This window comes from Nycticebus coucang, chromosome 9 (genome assembly GCF_027406575.1).
Source record: "Nycticebus coucang isolate mNycCou1 chromosome 9, mNycCou1.pri, whole genome shotgun sequence".
Taxonomy (NCBI): domain Eukaryota; kingdom Metazoa; phylum Chordata; class Mammalia; order Primates; family Lorisidae; genus Nycticebus; species Nycticebus coucang.
The window spans coordinates 63,876,567-63,893,621 of NC_069788.1; the positions used below are offsets into that span (position 1 = coordinate 63,876,567).

The following is a 17,055-nucleotide window of genomic DNA, read 5'->3' on the forward strand; positions in this document are numbered from 1 at the left end:
GACTCTGGATTTAAGCAATCCTCTTCTCTCAGCCTCCCAAGTATTTGGGACTACAGGTACCTGCCACATCTGGTTAGTTTTTTCTGTTTTTAGTAGAGACGGGGTCTTGCTCTTACACAGGCTGGTCTTGAACTCTTGACTTTAAGCAGTCCTCCTACCTTGGCCTCCCAGAGTGCTAGGACTGTAAGCCTAAACCAGCAAGCCATCAAGCCCAGCCAAGATATTTGAAATTTTCTTTTTAGCCCCTTTCTTTTAGCTTACCTACCCGTATTGCTTTGAGTCACTTGCTTTTTGCTGGTTTCTTTGCAGAGATAGTCTCCTGTGATAATCACTGTCTCTCTGTTTTTTCAGCAGAGAGTAAACCTGTTTATCAGTAGTTTATTTTTAATACCACTCTACTGATTAAATGCATTTTACCATAATTTTAATGATTTTCATAGTTCTGCTTTGAAAATGCAGTCTATGTCAGTCTTCTTAGAATATACTGTATTTTCACTTCCAATTAGGATTCCAATATCCTAAAAAATGTTTAATATTTAGTGATGCATGACCTTACTCTTCAGAAATTGCATTTGACTTCTTAAATGAATGGATTGGGATTTTCAAATGTCCATTTGAATCCTCTCTGTTTACTAATCTGAGTTAATGCTAAAAGAATCTCTGAAATACTATTCTGGGGAGATAGTCACTTCTAAATAAATTTGAGTCACTTTTTTTCCCCTAGTCTATGTCTCTAACCTATATTGTGTCCTTTTAGAGAGTTTATTCCATTTGCTTAGAAGATGTATCTAAAATGTAGATGTTTAAAATATAATCAACCTGAATTATCTGTAAACATTTGAAATCCATATTACTTTTGGGATTTAATTGATCCCTTTTGTTTGTCTGATATTTATACTTAGTAAGAATTACTAACTGTGGGCAGCGCCTGTGGCTCAGTCGGTAGGGCGCTGGCCCCATATACCGAGGGTGGCGGGTTCAAACCCGGCCCTGGCCAAAACTGCAACCAAAAAATAGCTGGGCGTTGTGGCGGGTGCCTGTAGTCCCAGCTACTCGGGAGGCTGAGGCAAGAGAATCGCTTGGGCCCAGGAGTTGGAGGTTGCTGTGAGCTGGGTGAGGCCACAGCACTCTACCGAGGGCCATAAAGTGAGACTCTGTCTCTACAAAAAAAAAAAAAAAAAAATTACTAACTGTGGAAGATAGCATGTCAAAAGTCAGAATTCCAGAGACTTATTATTTGTTGGCCTAGAATAAGTTTATGGAGAGTTGTTTTGAGATTATGAGACTTTTAACTAAGCAACTTAAGCTGCCTGATATTCTTATCCTTTATAATAGCAGAACACTTAGAAGCCAAACTTTGTGGGGTAGGCCGTATGTGTATAAACATATCTGTATTATTAATGTACATTATGAATTTATTTTTATGCATTTACATATGTAGCATTCTTAGCTATTAAAAGCACCTAGTGAAAGGCTGGGCATGGTTTCTTACGCCTCTGCAGAGGTTGAGGTGGGTGGATTGCCTGAGCTCATAGGTTGGAGGCCAGCCTGAGAAAGAGCGAGATACCATTTCTAAAAATAGCCAGGTCAGTTGTGGCCAGTACCTGTAGTCTCAGCTACTCAGGAGGCTGAAGCAAGAGGATCACTTGAGCCCAAGAGTTTGAGGTTGCTGTGAGCTATGATGCCAGGACACTCTACCAAGGTTGATAAAGTGAGACTCTGTTTCAAAAAAAAAAAAAGAGAGAAAGACAGAAAGCACTTAGTGTTTTAAATGTCCACTTGTGTTTGGGCTCATGCCTGTAATCCTAGCACTCTGGGAGGCTGAAGCGGGTGGACTGCTTGAGCTCAGGAGTTTAAGACCAACCTAAGCAAGAGCAAGACCCCATCTCTACTAAAAATAAAAGACATTAGCCAGGTGTTGTGGTTGGTGCCTGGAGTTCCAGGTACTCAGGAGGCTGAAGCAGGAGGATTGCTTGAGCCCAAGAGTTTGAGATCGCCGTGAGCTGGACTAAAGCCGCTGCACTCTAGTTGGGGCAACAGAAATAAATAAACATATAAATCTACTAATAGATTTTTTTGTAGACTTAAAATATCACCTGTCATCACCTAAATAAATACCTTGAAATATCATAGGGCTTACACAGTCAAGCAATAATAAAAACTAAAACCATTTAGAGGGGGCGGCACCTGTTTCTCAAAGGAGTAGGGCACTGGCCCCATATGCCGGAGGTGGCAGGTTCAAATTCAGCCTTGGCCAAAAACTGCAAAAAAAGAAAAAAGAAAACCATTTAGAAGAACATAGTAACTGACTTTTTTTGTCACAGGATTCCCCTAACTTCTTTGAATTTTTTATACTTTCTTTGACAGATCTAATGCCGTATCCAGTCAGTACCTAATTTTCCAGGCTACTTAATTCTTTTGGTCTTTTCATGCTCTCTAGGGAGTCTACCTTTATTAAAGAGTGAAGAATTTATGTTATGTGAGGAATTTGAACTTTTGATGATGCCTTTGGCTGTGTTATTCTCATGGCTTTATAGATATGACTCCTGGTTACCTAGCCCCTCAGGAATTGTTAAGAACAACAGATAATCCATTTATATTGGTTTCTATCCAGCTTACAAAAGCCTGTTTAATTGGTACTTAGTGGTAAGGCTTGACATTTTATAAAGAAATGATACAGGAATGCTAGGAACTGAAAGGGGTTAAGAACTCTCAGATCTGGATTTAGATACTGATTCTACAACTTTCTGCGAGTCCCATGCAGTTTCTTAACTGCTCCAAGCTTTTGTTTCTTATCCGCAAAATGAGAATGACAGTACCTGCCTTGTAAGTATTTGGAGGATTAAATGAGATGACAAATATAACACCTTACCACAATGTCTACCCCTGTGTCTGGGTGTCTCCTGTGCACTACACACTGTTCACAGGCCCTGGACATACAGTGGTGAATAAGGCTGGGGACCTGCCGTCAAGATACTGACATTCAAGTGGGAGTCTCTCTAGGCTTTGCAAATTTACAAAACCATTAACTGTTGTAAAATTAATATCCTGTAAATTGAAAGACAGTGCATAAGTATACAATGAGATATTTTCACCTAGATTCTGTACACTTTCTTATTCTGTAGAAAAACAAAACAACCCAGTGTTCATTTTATCATAAAATGGGAAAATGTTTGAAACGTATGTGCTGAATTCTATTGAACTTCCACTAGAGGGTAGTCTAATCCCGTTCCTTTGTTGAAGTTTAAAATGACAAGGGCTTATCTCTGAATTGTCTCTATTACTTAGTTTATCTTATATGATTTATTTAATTTTTTATTTTTTTGAGACAGAGTCTCACTATGTCACCCCCGGTAGAGTGCTGCAGCTTCACAGCTCACAGCAACCTCCAACTGTTGGGCTTAAGCGATTCTCTTGCTTCAGCCTCCCAAGTAGCTGGAACTACAGGCGCCCGCCACAACGCCCAGCTATTTTTCTGTTGCAGTTGTCATTATTGCTTTAGCTGGCCTGGGCTAGGTTCGAACCCACTAATCTTGGTGTATGTGGCTGGCGCCCTACCCACTGAGCTCGGGCACCGCCCTATGACCTATTTTATTTCTTAGATAACAAAGTGATATAAGAGAATAGCAGCCATTACTAAGTTTCCTCTTGATGTGACCTATCCTGATACAGTATTGTTTTGCTTTCTTCTATACAGAATTTAAGACAGCAACTGACAGGGAGACCATCATAGCTTTTAGTGTTTCATGAACTACATTATCTTATTGTCCATATTACTTTCTGAGATTGCATTCTTCAAGAGGCATATTAACTCTTGTTAGACACCTTTTAGACTACTACATAGATCTCATTTGTTACACAATGGCTTTTGCAAGTAAATGTACTTCTTAAAGTTTCCTTCTTACCATACCATCATTACCTTAGTACATAAAAGTGTAACATAAGTATTTGAAGAGCCTTGTGGTCTTTTAGCACCTGACTCCTGTGACCTGTGGGTTTGCAGCCAAAGAAGATTTCTTTGTTTTATGAGGCTAATTATTTTGTTAGAAAGGAACTCATTAAGAGTGAAATAATTAATTTTACTGCTGCCTCATTCTTCACATATCAGTGGTTACACTACAGATAATATGTATTTGAAACAAATGGCACAAAGAAAAATTTCAAATGCAATTGCTCTTCCTCTGGGACAATCTTCTCGCAAAGATTTGTGAAGTTCTTTCCTGCACAGCTATCAAGCATTCCCAAATGGCTTTTCATGATAAAATTCCACCTATTTTTTTTTTTCACTGATCACTAAATGAGACATATGCTTTTGTTATAGTGAGCAAAATGGTGAGGCTTGAGCTTCTTATAAAGGTATATTTGTGTCCATAGAGGACGGTGTTTTATGTACGTGCATTCTAAGTCAGTTACTACATTCACTCACATGCAACTTGTTTTATAACAGGAAATGAGCGGGGAATTAAATTTTCTGACAATTTAAATATAAAATATGTAGAATGTAAATCATATATGTATATGTGCTTATAATTAAGAGTTTTTAAAAGTTTTTAATATGAAAAGGAAAGAATACAATTCTTAGATTTTTATTCTAATACAATTCTTTATATTTTATTACTACTTTCAAGCCTGTTTAGAGTTAGAATGGAAAATTTCCTTTGCTGCTTCTGCTTCAGCTCACTGATATATGGCCTAGTTTAACATACTGCTAATAAAGAACCACCATTTTGTTTAATGTTTACTCAGTTCTCTGACCACGTTTGATTTATTCTTTTACAAAATTTAGCAGGATCTCTTAAAGTAGATGAACATGAATGATAGATTTTCTTTCTTGATCATTTTATGTTTTAGAGTAGTGCAGCCTTCTATCACTAGAAATTATTCTTTATTGAATTTAATAGTCAAAGTATTAGGGGATACAAAGATGTAAAAATACGCTCTCCACATGTAAGACCTTACCGATCCTCGAGAGAGATAAGAATGCACAAATAGTTGTATGCTATTGGTCAGATAAATCCTATGTGGAGCTCAAAGGTCTGGGGAAACACAGAAGGGCAGAGGGTGGGGGGGAGAGCCCTGTGGGTGGGAGCATGGGTGTGAGCCTGGAAAGAAAGACTGGGTCAGGCAGTGGGGACCAGCATTTCAGGGACAGGCAATGTGCAGGACTCCTCTTTGAATGGCAGATGATCCTGTTTTGCTGTAATACAGGATATCTGAAGGAAAGAAAGTAGTAGTGAGATTGTAAAAGTACGTTGTGGCCAGAGAGCAGTAGGTCTGTGAATACTAACTTAAGGAGTTTAACTTGATTCTGAAAGGACTCAGGAGACTTTGAAGCTTTCTTAAGGGGAGAACATAAATATGAATTTGGTAGCAGCAGTAAAATGACTGCTGACTATCTCAAGCATTTTTAATCTGTGTCTTGCATTCACCACAAGGTATGATTCAAAAGGATGTAGGGTTTGTTTCTCATTAGGAGTTGCAGGCTGGTACTAAACCACTTTCATGTTTTTACCCGGTCCCTATGTTATTAATAGAAGAATGGCTAAGGCAGCAAGTACAACTTGAACCTAGAATAAAATCTCTATTCATGAGAAATTCCTAGCCTCATTAGCTCTGTAGTCAACCAAGAGAGCTAGCATCTAAATGGAAATTGCCATCCATCCAAATAAAGATCAATAAGGAGTGTACCACATTTTCTAACATAGAATAATCGTTGACTTTTATGTATTTTCATATTTTGTTGGTTTTTTTTTTAGTTTTTTTTATTGTTAAATCATAGCTGTGTACATTCGTGCAATCAAGGGGTACAATGTGCTGGTTTCATATTCAATCATATTTTGTTTTTAGGGAAATCCTTTGAAATTTAATTCCCCTCATCTATAGGGAATCTCCAGACTATAGCCTGGAGTATAATTTATAGGTATGTAAGTTTGTCAGGAAAAATGAAAATGTTGTTGATATTTTAATCTATTAGAGCCGTAGATCTTGTTTACAGCATGATTATTACTGATTAACACAATTATTTATTTTAAATGACTTTTACAAAATTTATCTGTAGAAGTTTTTTCCTGTGTACTTTTTATGTTCAGCCATTAGTTATTTAATAATTGTCAAGTGCTAAGTTTAGCAACTCTGGCTCATTTAATCCTCTTAAAAGCATTGCAAGATGTATGTTGTTAGCCCTCTTTCCACAAATGAGGCGTCTCTTTGCATCTCATCTGTAAGGGGCAGAGCTGGGTTTCTAAGCATGTGCTTCAAAGCCTAATTCTTACCCAGTCCTCTATATGCTAAGGATACAGTAAATGTATGGAAGGAACCAAATAGCTTAGAGATAAATGGATTCATATTAAATTATTCTAGTTCTTATCCCTAATCAAAGTGAATCCTCTTTTAAATACTCCTATTAGTTATGATTGTCATTTGTACATTTTAAGACACTGTCAGTCTGGTTATAACAGAATAAGCTGTATTTGCTTCTTCAAGGCCAGTAGTACTAACATTTGTTATTTTTTGTCTTTTTGATAATAGCCACCCTGAGTAGGGTGAGATGATACCTCATTGTGATTTGGGTTTGTATTTCCCTGATGATTGATGATGTTGAGTGTTTTTTCACATACCTGTTGGCCATTTGTATGTTTTATTTTAGAAATGTCTAGTTAGCTCATTTACTCATTTTTTAATTGTTTCTTCAATTTTTTTATCAGTATTTTTTCTTTTTTTTTTGAGACGAGGTCTTATTCTGTCACCCTGGGTAGAGTGCTGTAGTATCATAGCTCTCAGCAACCTCAAACTTTTCAGCTTGAGTGATCCTCTTGCCTCAGCCTCCCAAATAGCTGGGACAATAGGAGCCCACCACAATGCCCAGCTAGTTTTTCTATTTTTAGTAGAGATGGGGGGGGTCTCACTGTTGGCTCAGGCTGGTCTTGAACTACTGAGCTCAAGCAATCCACCTTCCTGGGCCTCCCAGAGTGTTAGGATTATAGGCATGAGCCACTGCACCCGGCCTTTTTCAGTATTCTGTGTTTTCCCTATAAAGATCTTTCACTTCTTCGGTTAAATTTACTCTTAAGTCTTTCAATTTTTTGTAACTATTGTAAATGGGATTGCTTTCTTGGTCTTTTTCTCCCCCACTGGTTCATTGTTGGTGTGTAGAAATGCTACTGATTTTTATTTGGTTTTGTACACTGAAACTTTACTGAATCATTTATTGAACTCTTAAAGTTTTGGGGTGGTGCTTTTAGGGTTTTCTATATATAAGATCATGTCATTTGCCAACAGGGACATTGTGACTTCCTCCTTTCTAATTTGGACGTCCTTTCTTTCTTTCTCTTGCCTAATCATTCTGGTTTGGACTTGAAAAACAGACAAAAATTTGCATGGCAGTAAGCCTAAAATTACAAGTTGAAATTTGAGGAGTTTATTTCTAACCTGCTGCTATGAAAACTAGTTTAGAAAGCCATATTAAAATCTAGTAGATGTAGCTGGGCATTGTGGTGGGTGCCTGCTACTTGGGAGGCGGAGGCAGGAGAATCGCCTGAGCCCAGGAGTTGGAGGTTGCTGTGAACTGTGTGATGCCATGGCACTCTACGAGGGTGACAGAGTGAGACTCTGTCTCTACAAAAAAAATCTAGTAGATGAATGAAGGGATTGTATTATAGTTATTTTAATGAGCCTGAGACTAGAAGGCTGCATGGCCCACTTGTTCCTGCTCTGCCGCTACTTTCCCCCAGATTGCTGTCAATTCCCAGCTTGGGAGTTAGCTCTTGTTGAACTTTCCCTCAGTCTCTCTCATGTTTGTGATCCCACAGCACCTGGCACTTAGCTCTGTCAGGTTGTGTTGCCACTGGAATAAGCCTCCCATCCTCTGTAAGCTCCTTGAGTTCAAGCACTGTCTTTCTCATCTTTGTATCCCAGTGGCTGGCACATGTCAGTGGGTATTTGATAAATAGTGATGAGGTTGTTTAGGTCCCCAAATCTTTGACCCCTGAAGCTTTTCTGTTATGTGAGAAAACAAGCAATCCTTAACCCTACAATCATGGTTTACTTTAGCTTCCTATTCAAGAGAAAGCATTGTAACATACAAGAGGCTTAATTTAGATTCCTGACTGTCCTTCATTAGCTATGTGACCTTGGACAAGGCACTGAGTTTACTTCTCTAGGATTTGGTCTTGAATCTTTTCAATGAAAAATTTTAGTAGATGATCTTCATGTTCCAATAAAGCTGCGAAACTCTGCAGTGTAGCCTAGAGGTGAGTTGACTAACAAAAGACTGTCACGGTAGATACAGCTGTCTCTTCCCCATCCAACCATTGACTGTCCTGGTAACTTGTGCTTACTGAGTATTTGTACATATCTGCTGTGCCTCGAAGATTTGTGTGCATATGTCAGAGGCAAAACAAATGCTTAACTAGGAAGTATGAATATTAAGTTAGGCACAATTTGTGTTAACTGTATTTTGTTATATTCTCATGTGAAAACTGAATATTCACATGTGGTATACAGGATTATTAGGATATAATATTAAATTAACCAAGATACTCCATTTCATTTTCTTTCCGCTTAATGGAGTATTTAGGAAAGTTGTATCTTGCAAATGGTTGAAATGTAGTCAAAAAAGATAATTTGAAATATGTTTTGTTAGTTACCATATTTTATTTTATTTAAGAAAGAAAGTTTATAGAGTATATTAAACAAAGGCAAAACAATAGCAACAATTTAAACTTTTACCTGTTTGATACTTTTTCTTTTCTTCATGATCGAGGGTTCTGATTTTTGTTGTTTCTTCTTTTTATCTTACATACTTTCAGGACATTTAGAGGCTAGTTTTGAGGAAGTAGAAAACCACCTGCTGCATCTGGAAGATTTATGTGGGCAGTGTGAATTAGAAAGATGCAAACATACGCAGTCCAAGCAACTGGAAAATTACAAGAAAAATAAGAGGTGAGTTTGAAAAATTGGCTACAATGTTCATTTTAAATCTTGAAGTTTTCCATATTAATTTTCATTCTGACTTTTAAATTTTTTAAATTCTGATGAAAGACAAATGTTCCAACACATAGGACTTACTAATTAGCTTTCCACAGTGCTTTTTCTTTTAAATCACTTCTGTTGCCATTTTATGCAGGTGAGTTATAAAAAGGTCAGAATAAGATTTATAAAATATAAATCCCTAATATAAAAGTGGAGGGGAGCAGAGCAAAGGGCACAGTTTTCAACAATGTAGGAGCCCCCTCTTAGTTTTCTCCAAGTGGCAAATGTCTTTCTCTTCTCCTCTGTTTCTAGGGAAGGAACCTGAGCCCAGCCTACAGAAAGGCGGTCGATAGGTTTTAATCTTGTCTTGGTCACATACAATTTGTGGGGCCTCAGACAAATTAATCTCTTTAGCGTCAGTGTCACTGATTTATAATGTGGATAATAATATACTCACCTCATGAGGATTATGATATAATTATTACTTAATTCAATTAGTTCTCTGTAAGTAGTAGTTATAATCATGAACTGAACTAGAAATAGAAGACTAGTCTAAGCCTGGTACAGTGGCTCATTCCTATAATCCTAGCACTCTGGGAGGCCGAAACAGGAGGAGTGCTTAAGGTTGGGAGTTTGAGATGGGTGGATTGCTTGAGCTTAGGAGTTCTGAGACTAGCCTGAGCAAGAGTGAGACCCCATCTCTACTAAAAATTAGGAAAACTAGCTGGGCATTGTGGCCTGTACCTGTAGTTTTCACTACTTGGGAGGCTCAAACCTTGGAATTTGAGGTTGTTGTGACCTGTGACACCATGGCGGTCTACCCAGGCTAACAGAGTAAGACTATTTGTAAAATTATATTTTTACTATACTGTAGTCTATCAAGTGTGCAACATGTCTAAAAAACCATAGTGTACATTAATTAAAAATGTTAGTGCTAAAAAAATGTTAACAAGTATCTGCACTTTCAGCAAGTCATAATCATTTTGCTGGTGAAGTGTAATGTATGACTGCTGACTGATCAGAGTGGTGGTTGCTGAAGGATAGAGTAGTTGCGGCAGTTTCTTAAAAATAAGACAACAGACTACCAGCACAGCCTTGCTGGAGCTGCGAGGAGCCCTGGGCCGCCGCCCCCTCCCTCCTTCCTGCAGTGGTTGTCCGCATCCTCGGACCTGTTCCAACAATTATTTAAAACATGGTGGATCATCCCAGGGATGCAAGGCTGGTTTAACATACGCAAGTCTATAAACGTTATCCACCATATTAACAGAGGCAAAAATACAGATCACATGATCCTCTCAATAGATGCAGAAAAAGCATTTGATAAAATCCAGCATCCTTTTCTAATTAGAACACTGAAGAGTATAGGCATGGGTGGCACATTTCTAAAACTGATTGAAGCTATCTATGACAAACCCACAGCCAATATTTTATTGAATGGAGTAAAACTGAAAGCTTTTCCTCTTAGAACTGGAACCAGACAAGGTTGTCCTCTGTCACCTTTACTATTCAACATAGTGCTGGAAGTTCTAGCCAATACAATTAGGCAAGACAAGGAAATCAAGGGAATCCAAATGGGAGCAGAGGAGGTCAAACTCTCCCTCTTTGCTGACGACATGATCTTATACTTAGACAACCCCAAAGACTCAACCACAAGACTCCTAGAAGTCATCAAAAAATACAGTAATGTTTCAGGATATAAAATCAATGTCCACAAGTCAGTAGCCTTTGTGTACACCAATAACAGTCAAGATGAGAAGCTAATTAAGGACACAACTCCCTTCACCATAGTTTCAAAGAAAATGAAATACCTAGGAATATACCTAACGAAGGAGGTGAAGGACCTCTATAAAGAAAACTATGAAATCCTCAGAAAGGAAATAGCAGAGGATATTAACAAATGGAAGAACATACCATGCTCATGGATGGGAAGAATAAACATTGTTAAAATGTCTATACTTCCCAAAGCAATCTACCTATTCAATGCCATTCCTATCAAAATACCAACATCGTACTTTCAAGATTTGGAAAAAATGATTCTGCGTTTTGTATGGAACCGGAAAAAACCCCGTATAGCTAAGGCAGTTCTCTGTAACAAAAATAAAGCTGGGGGCATCAGCATACCAGATTTTAGTCTGTACTACAAAGCCATAGTGGTCAAGACAGCATGGTACTGGCACAAAAACAGAGACATAGACACGTGGAATCGAATTGAAAACCAAGAAATGAAACTAACATTTTACAACCACCTAATCTTTGATAAACCAAACAAGAACATACCTTGGGGGAAAGACTCCCTATTCAATAAATGGTGTTGGGAGAACTGGATGTCTACATGTAAAAGACTGAAACTGGACCCACACCTTTCCCCACTCACAAAAATTGATTCAAGATGGATAAAGGACTTAAATTTAAGGCATGAAACAATAAAAATCCTCAAGGAAAGCATAGGAAAAACACTGGAAGATATTGGCCTGGGGAAAGACTTCATGAAGAAGACTGCCATGGCAATGCAACAACAACAAAAATAAACAAATGGGACTTCATTAAACTGAAAAGCTTCTGTACAGCTAAGGAGACAATAACCAAAGCAAAGAGACAACCTACACAATGGGAAAGGATATTTGCATATTTTCAATCAGACAAAAGCTTGATAACTAGGATCTATAGAGAACTCAAATTAATCCACATGAAAAAAGCCAACAATCCCTTATATCAATGGGCAAGAGACATGAATAGAACTTTCTCTAAAGACGACAGACAAATGGCTAACAAACACATGAAAAAATGTGCATCATCTCTATATATTAGAGAAATGCAAATCAAAACAACCCTGAGATATCATCTAACCCCAGTGAGAATGGCCCACATCACAAAATCTCAAAAATACAGATGCTGGCGTGGATGTGGAGAGAAGGGAACACTTTTACACTGCTGATGGGACTGCAAACTAGTACAACCTTTCTGGAAGGAAGTATGGAGAAACCTCAAAGCACTCAAGCTAGACCTCCCATTTGATCCTGCAATCCCATTACTGGGCATCTACCCAGAAGGAAAGAAATCCTTTTATCATAAGGACACTTGTACTAGACTGTTTATTGCAGCTCAATTTACAATCGCCAAAATGTGGAAACAGCCTAAATGCCCACCAACCCAGGAATGGATTAACAAGCTGTGGTATATGTATACCATGGAATACTATTCAGCCGTTAAAAAAAAATGGAGACTTTACATCCTTTGTATTAACCTGGATGGACGTGGAAGACATTATTCTTAGTAAAGCATCACAAGAATGGAGAAGCATGAATCCTGTGTACTCAATTTTGATATGAGGACAATTAATGACAATTATGGGGGAGGGAAACAGAAAGAGGGAAGGAGGAAGGGGGTGGGGCCTTGGTGTGTGTCACACTTTATGGGGGCAAGACATGATTGCAAGAGGGACTTTACCTAACAATTGCAATCAGTGTAACCTGGCTTATTGTACCCTCAATGAATCCCCAACAATAAAAAAAAAAAAAAGGAAAAAAAAAAACATGGTGGATTACTATGATGTTCTAGGCGTGCAGAGACGTGCTTCAGCCGAGGATATTAAAAAGGCGTACCGAAAACTGACACTAAAGTGGCACCCAGATAAAAACCCTGAGAATAAAGAAGCAGCAGAGAGAAATTTCAAACAAGTAGCTGAGGCGTATGAGGTGTTGTCAGATAGCAAAAAGCGGGACATCTATGACAAATATGGCAAAGAAGGATTAAACGGTGGAGGAGGTGGAAGTCATTCTGACAGTCCATTGGATTATGGCTTCACATTCTGTAAGCCCGAGGATGTCTTCAGGGAATGTTTTGGTGGAAGGGACCCCTTTAGATTTGACTTCTTTGAAGACCCATTTGAGGACTTTGTTGGGAAGCAGAGGGGTCTTCAAGGAAGCAGAAACCGAGGAACAGGGTCGTTTTTCTCTGGCTTCAGTGGATTTCACCTTTTGGAAGCGGATTTTCTTCTTTTAATACAGGATTTTCTGTGGGATTTCCTGCAGGATTTTCTTCATTCAGGTCGCTAGATCATGGGGGTCTCACTTCATTCTCTTCCACATCATTTGGTGGTAGTGGGATGGGCAACTTCAAGTCTATATCGACTTCTACAAAAATAGTTAATGGCAGAAAGATCACTACAAAGAGAATCATGGAGAATGGTCAAGAAAGAGTGGAAGTTGAGGAAGACGGGTACAGCTCGAGTCCCTGACAATACATGGTAAGGAGCAGCTGCACTTGGATAACAAGTGACTCAACGCACACGTTTAACAGAAATGTTAACTGTAACAAGCACCATTTGAGGATTAACAGGAACTTTGTTTGAAGATTTCAAACGAACTCCACTTTCAGTATCACTATACCTAATCTGAGTATTTATAAACAGCTCATCGGAGCCATATTTGTCATAGACTTTTGAGTTTATTGTTGGGACCACATAATAGGACCATTTAATTGTCTTTAAAATTGTTGTAAATTTCTGTATGCACTTTTCTTTTTTATTAAACGTACTCCAGGTGAGCCCCGACTCCTCAGTAGTGGTAGAACAGAGTGTGCGCTAACACCAGCATGGACCTGCTTTTCCATTGTGTCTGAAACGTGAGCTACGTAGCGTGAGCCTGCTGTGAAGTTAGCACCGCAGGATGAACCTTCTACAGAAACAATTTCAGTATTTTTCAGTATTTAGTAGTGAAAGATATTAACACATTAATGGTAAAACATTTCTGGTTTACTATAAGGATGTTTTCTAGCTGTGCATGAATGCTGGCATCTTAGTAAGTTTTAACAGTTGTTTAAGTATGTAATGTTAAGCTTAGGTTTAAAAAGTAAAGCTGGAATACTGGGTCTTTGTCATTTACTTTAAAAAAAATAAATAAATGCGAATGTCTTTGAGAGACAGAGTCTCACACTTTATCGTCCTCAGTAGAGTGCTGTGGCTTCACAGCTCACAGCAACCTCCAACTCCTGGGCTTAGGTGATTTCCTTGCCTCAGCCTCCTGCACAGCTAGGACTACAGGTGTCCGCCACAACACCCGGCTATTTTTTTTGTTGTTGTTGCAGTTTGACTGGCGTCGGGTTTAAACTCCCCCACTCTTGGTATATGGGGCGGGCAACCTACCCACTGTGCCACAGGTTCCACCCAGGAGAACTTTTCAAAATCAGAGTCTATTCTCTCAAACTCTGCCTCCTTTGTCAACTAAGTATGTGTACTATTGTAAGTCCTTTGCTGTTATTTCAGCAGTGTTCACAGAATCTTTACCAGGAGTAGATTACATCTTTTGAAACCATTTTCTTTTCTCATCTATAAGAAGCAACTCCTCATCTGTTAAAGTTTAGTCATAAGATTGCAGCAATTCAATCATATCTTCAGGCTCCATTTCTAATTCTGGTTCTCTTGCTATTCCTACTACATCTGCAATTACTTTCTATCCTGAAGTCTTAAACCCCACAAAGTCATCCACGAGGGTTGGAATCAGTTTCTTCCAAACTTCTGGTAATGTTGATTTTTAAAATAAATTTTTAAGGCACAGGGTCTGGCTCTGTTGCCCAGAGTGGAGTGCAGTGGCACAATCATAACTCACTGTAACCTCAAACTCCTGGATTCAATCAGTCCTTCACTTTAGCCTCCCAAGTAGTTGGGACTATGGGCATGAGCCACTGTGCCTACCTAATGTTGATATTTTGACCTTCTTCCATGAATCATGAGTGCTCTTATGGCATCTAAAATGGTGAATCCTTTCCAGAATGTTTTCAATTTACTTTTCTCAGAATCCTTAGGGGAATAATGGCCTATGGCAGCTATTACCTTATTAAATGTTTTTTTTAAGGATTGAAAGCTTCAAATCCACAATTACTTCTTAGGCTGCAGAATGGATGTTGTGTTATTAGGCATGACAATAACATTAATCTTGTAAATCTTCACAATGCTTAGGTAACAAGGTGCATTGTCAGTGAACAAAATTATTGGGAAAGGAATCTTTTTTCTGAGTAGTAGATCTCAACAGTGGGGTTAAATTCTCATTAAACCATGCTATAAAGATGTGATGTCATCCAGGCTTTATTCTACTGATAGAGCACAGGCAGAGTAGATTTAGCATATTCTTAAGGGCCCCAGGATTTTTGGAATGGTAAATGAGCATTGGCTTCAACTTGAAGTCTCCAGCTGCATTAGCCCCTAACAAGAGAGTTATCCTGTCCTTTGAAGCTTTGCAGCCAGGCAATGACTTATTTTTTCTAACTATGGAAGTCCTAGATGGCATCTTAGCCCATTCGAAGGCTGTTTCATCTGTGTTGAAAATCTGTTGTTTAGTATAGCCACCTTCATCAGTTACTTTTGCTATATATTCCATGTAAGTTGCTATAGCTTCTACATCAGCACTTGCTGTTTTGCCTTGCATTTGTATGTTGTGGAGATGACATCTTTCCTTAAATATTATGAACCAACCTCTGTTAGTTTCAAATATTTCTTCTGCAGATTCCTCTCTCAGCCTTCTTGGAGCTGAAGAGAGTTAGGGTCTTGCTCTGGATTAGGTTTAGACTTAAGGAATGTTCTGGCTGGTTTGATCTTCTACCTAAAGCACTAAAACTTTTTCCTTACCTGCGATCGGGCTGTTTTGCTTTCTTATCATTCATGTGTAGCACTGTTAATTTTCTTAGCATTCACAATTTAGCTAACTGCTTGTCTTAGCTTTTGATATGGCTTCCTACCCAGGCTTAATCATTTTTAGCTTTTGATTTCAAGTAAGAGATTCTTCCTCCTGAAATGATTATTAGTGATTCAGTTCAAAATTATTAATAGAAATACATTTATTTGGGTTATTGCAGAAAGTCCTTGAAGATCTAAGCTTGAATTTCTTCTCTGCCACTCACTATTTCTGTGACTTTTCCCAGTGATCTATCCTCAGCTTTCTTATCTGTAAAATAAAAATAATGAAGGTTTTTGGCGGGGTTACTGAAAATAAGAAATACTTTTTTTTTAAAGACCCAAGTAAGAGCAGGCCTGTTTAGCTCACAGAACCACTGGTAATTCTCAATTCTGGTTAACTAGCTTCTCTAAATACAAATGGTAGAAATACTGAATATGAAACATTGCTTAAATCTCTTTATAAACTGTAATCTTTCTGAAACTCTTATTTTATTAAGTATATAAAAGAATGAATTATTTTATTTTTTTGCGACAGTTTCAAGCTGTTGCCCTGGGTAGAGTGCCGTGGCATCATAGCTCATGGCAACCTCTAACTGTTGGGCTCAAGCGATCCTCTTGCCTTAATTTTTCTATTTTTGTTAGAGATGGGGGTCTCAGTTTTGCTGAGGCTGGTCTCGAACTTGTGAGCTCAAGCAAACCGCTCGCCTTAGCCTCTCAGACTCCTAGGATTACAGGCGTCAACCACTGTGCTTGGCCCAAATTCTTTATTTATCTATCTATCTATCTATTTATTTATTATTTTTTTTTTGCATCTTTTTGCATTTTTTTTTAATTGTTAAATCATAGCTGTGTACATTAGTGCGATCAAGGGGTACAATGTGCTGGTTTCATATACAACCTGAAATAATCTCATCAAACTGTTCAACATAGCCTTCATGGCATTTTCTTAGTTATTGTATGTAGACATTTGTATTCTGCATTTAGTAAGTTTTGCCTGTACCCATTCTAAGATGCACCATAGGTGTGGCTCCACCCATTACCCTCCCTCCATCCTAACCTCCCCCCTCCCTTCCCCTTCCTTGGCCCTTTCTTCATAGTCTTGTGCTATAGTTGGGTTATAGCTTTCATAGTAGGGCTGAGTACATTGGATACTTTTTCTTCCATTCCTGAGATACTTTGCTAAGAAGAATATGTTCCAGCTCCATCCATGTAAACATGAAAGAGGTAAAGTCTCCATCTTTCTTTAAGGCTGCATGATATTCCATGGTATACAGGTACCACAGTTTGCTAGTCCATTCGTGGGTCGATGGGCACTTGGGCTTCTTCCATGACTTAGCAATTATGAATTGGGCTTCAATAAACATTCTGGTACAGATGTCTTTGTTATGTTGTGATTTTTGGTCTTCTGGGTGTAA

General features: G+C 38.4%; 1 protein-coding gene and 1 pseudogene across 4 annotated transcripts in view; both read left to right on the top strand.

Moving 5' to 3' along the window:
• The window catches only part of DTNBP1 (dystrobrevin binding protein 1), a 173,588-nt gene that overhangs the window by 36,539 nt on the left and 119,994 nt on the right, over positions 1-17,055 (top strand). For all 3 annotated transcript variants that reach the window (XM_053603831.1, XM_053603832.1, XM_053603833.1), the window contains one exon: positions 8,808-8,940. In XM_053603831.1, coding sequence (XP_053459806.1) covers positions 8,808-8,940 — 133 coding nt within the window. The remainder of the gene's footprint in view (positions 1-8,807; positions 8,941-17,055) is intronic.
• On the top strand, positions 12,504-13,284 carry LOC128594920 (dnaJ homolog subfamily B member 6-like; annotated as a pseudogene). Its single transcript, XR_008382654.1, has one exon. The product of XR_008382654.1 is annotated as a dnaJ homolog subfamily B member 6-like (transcript).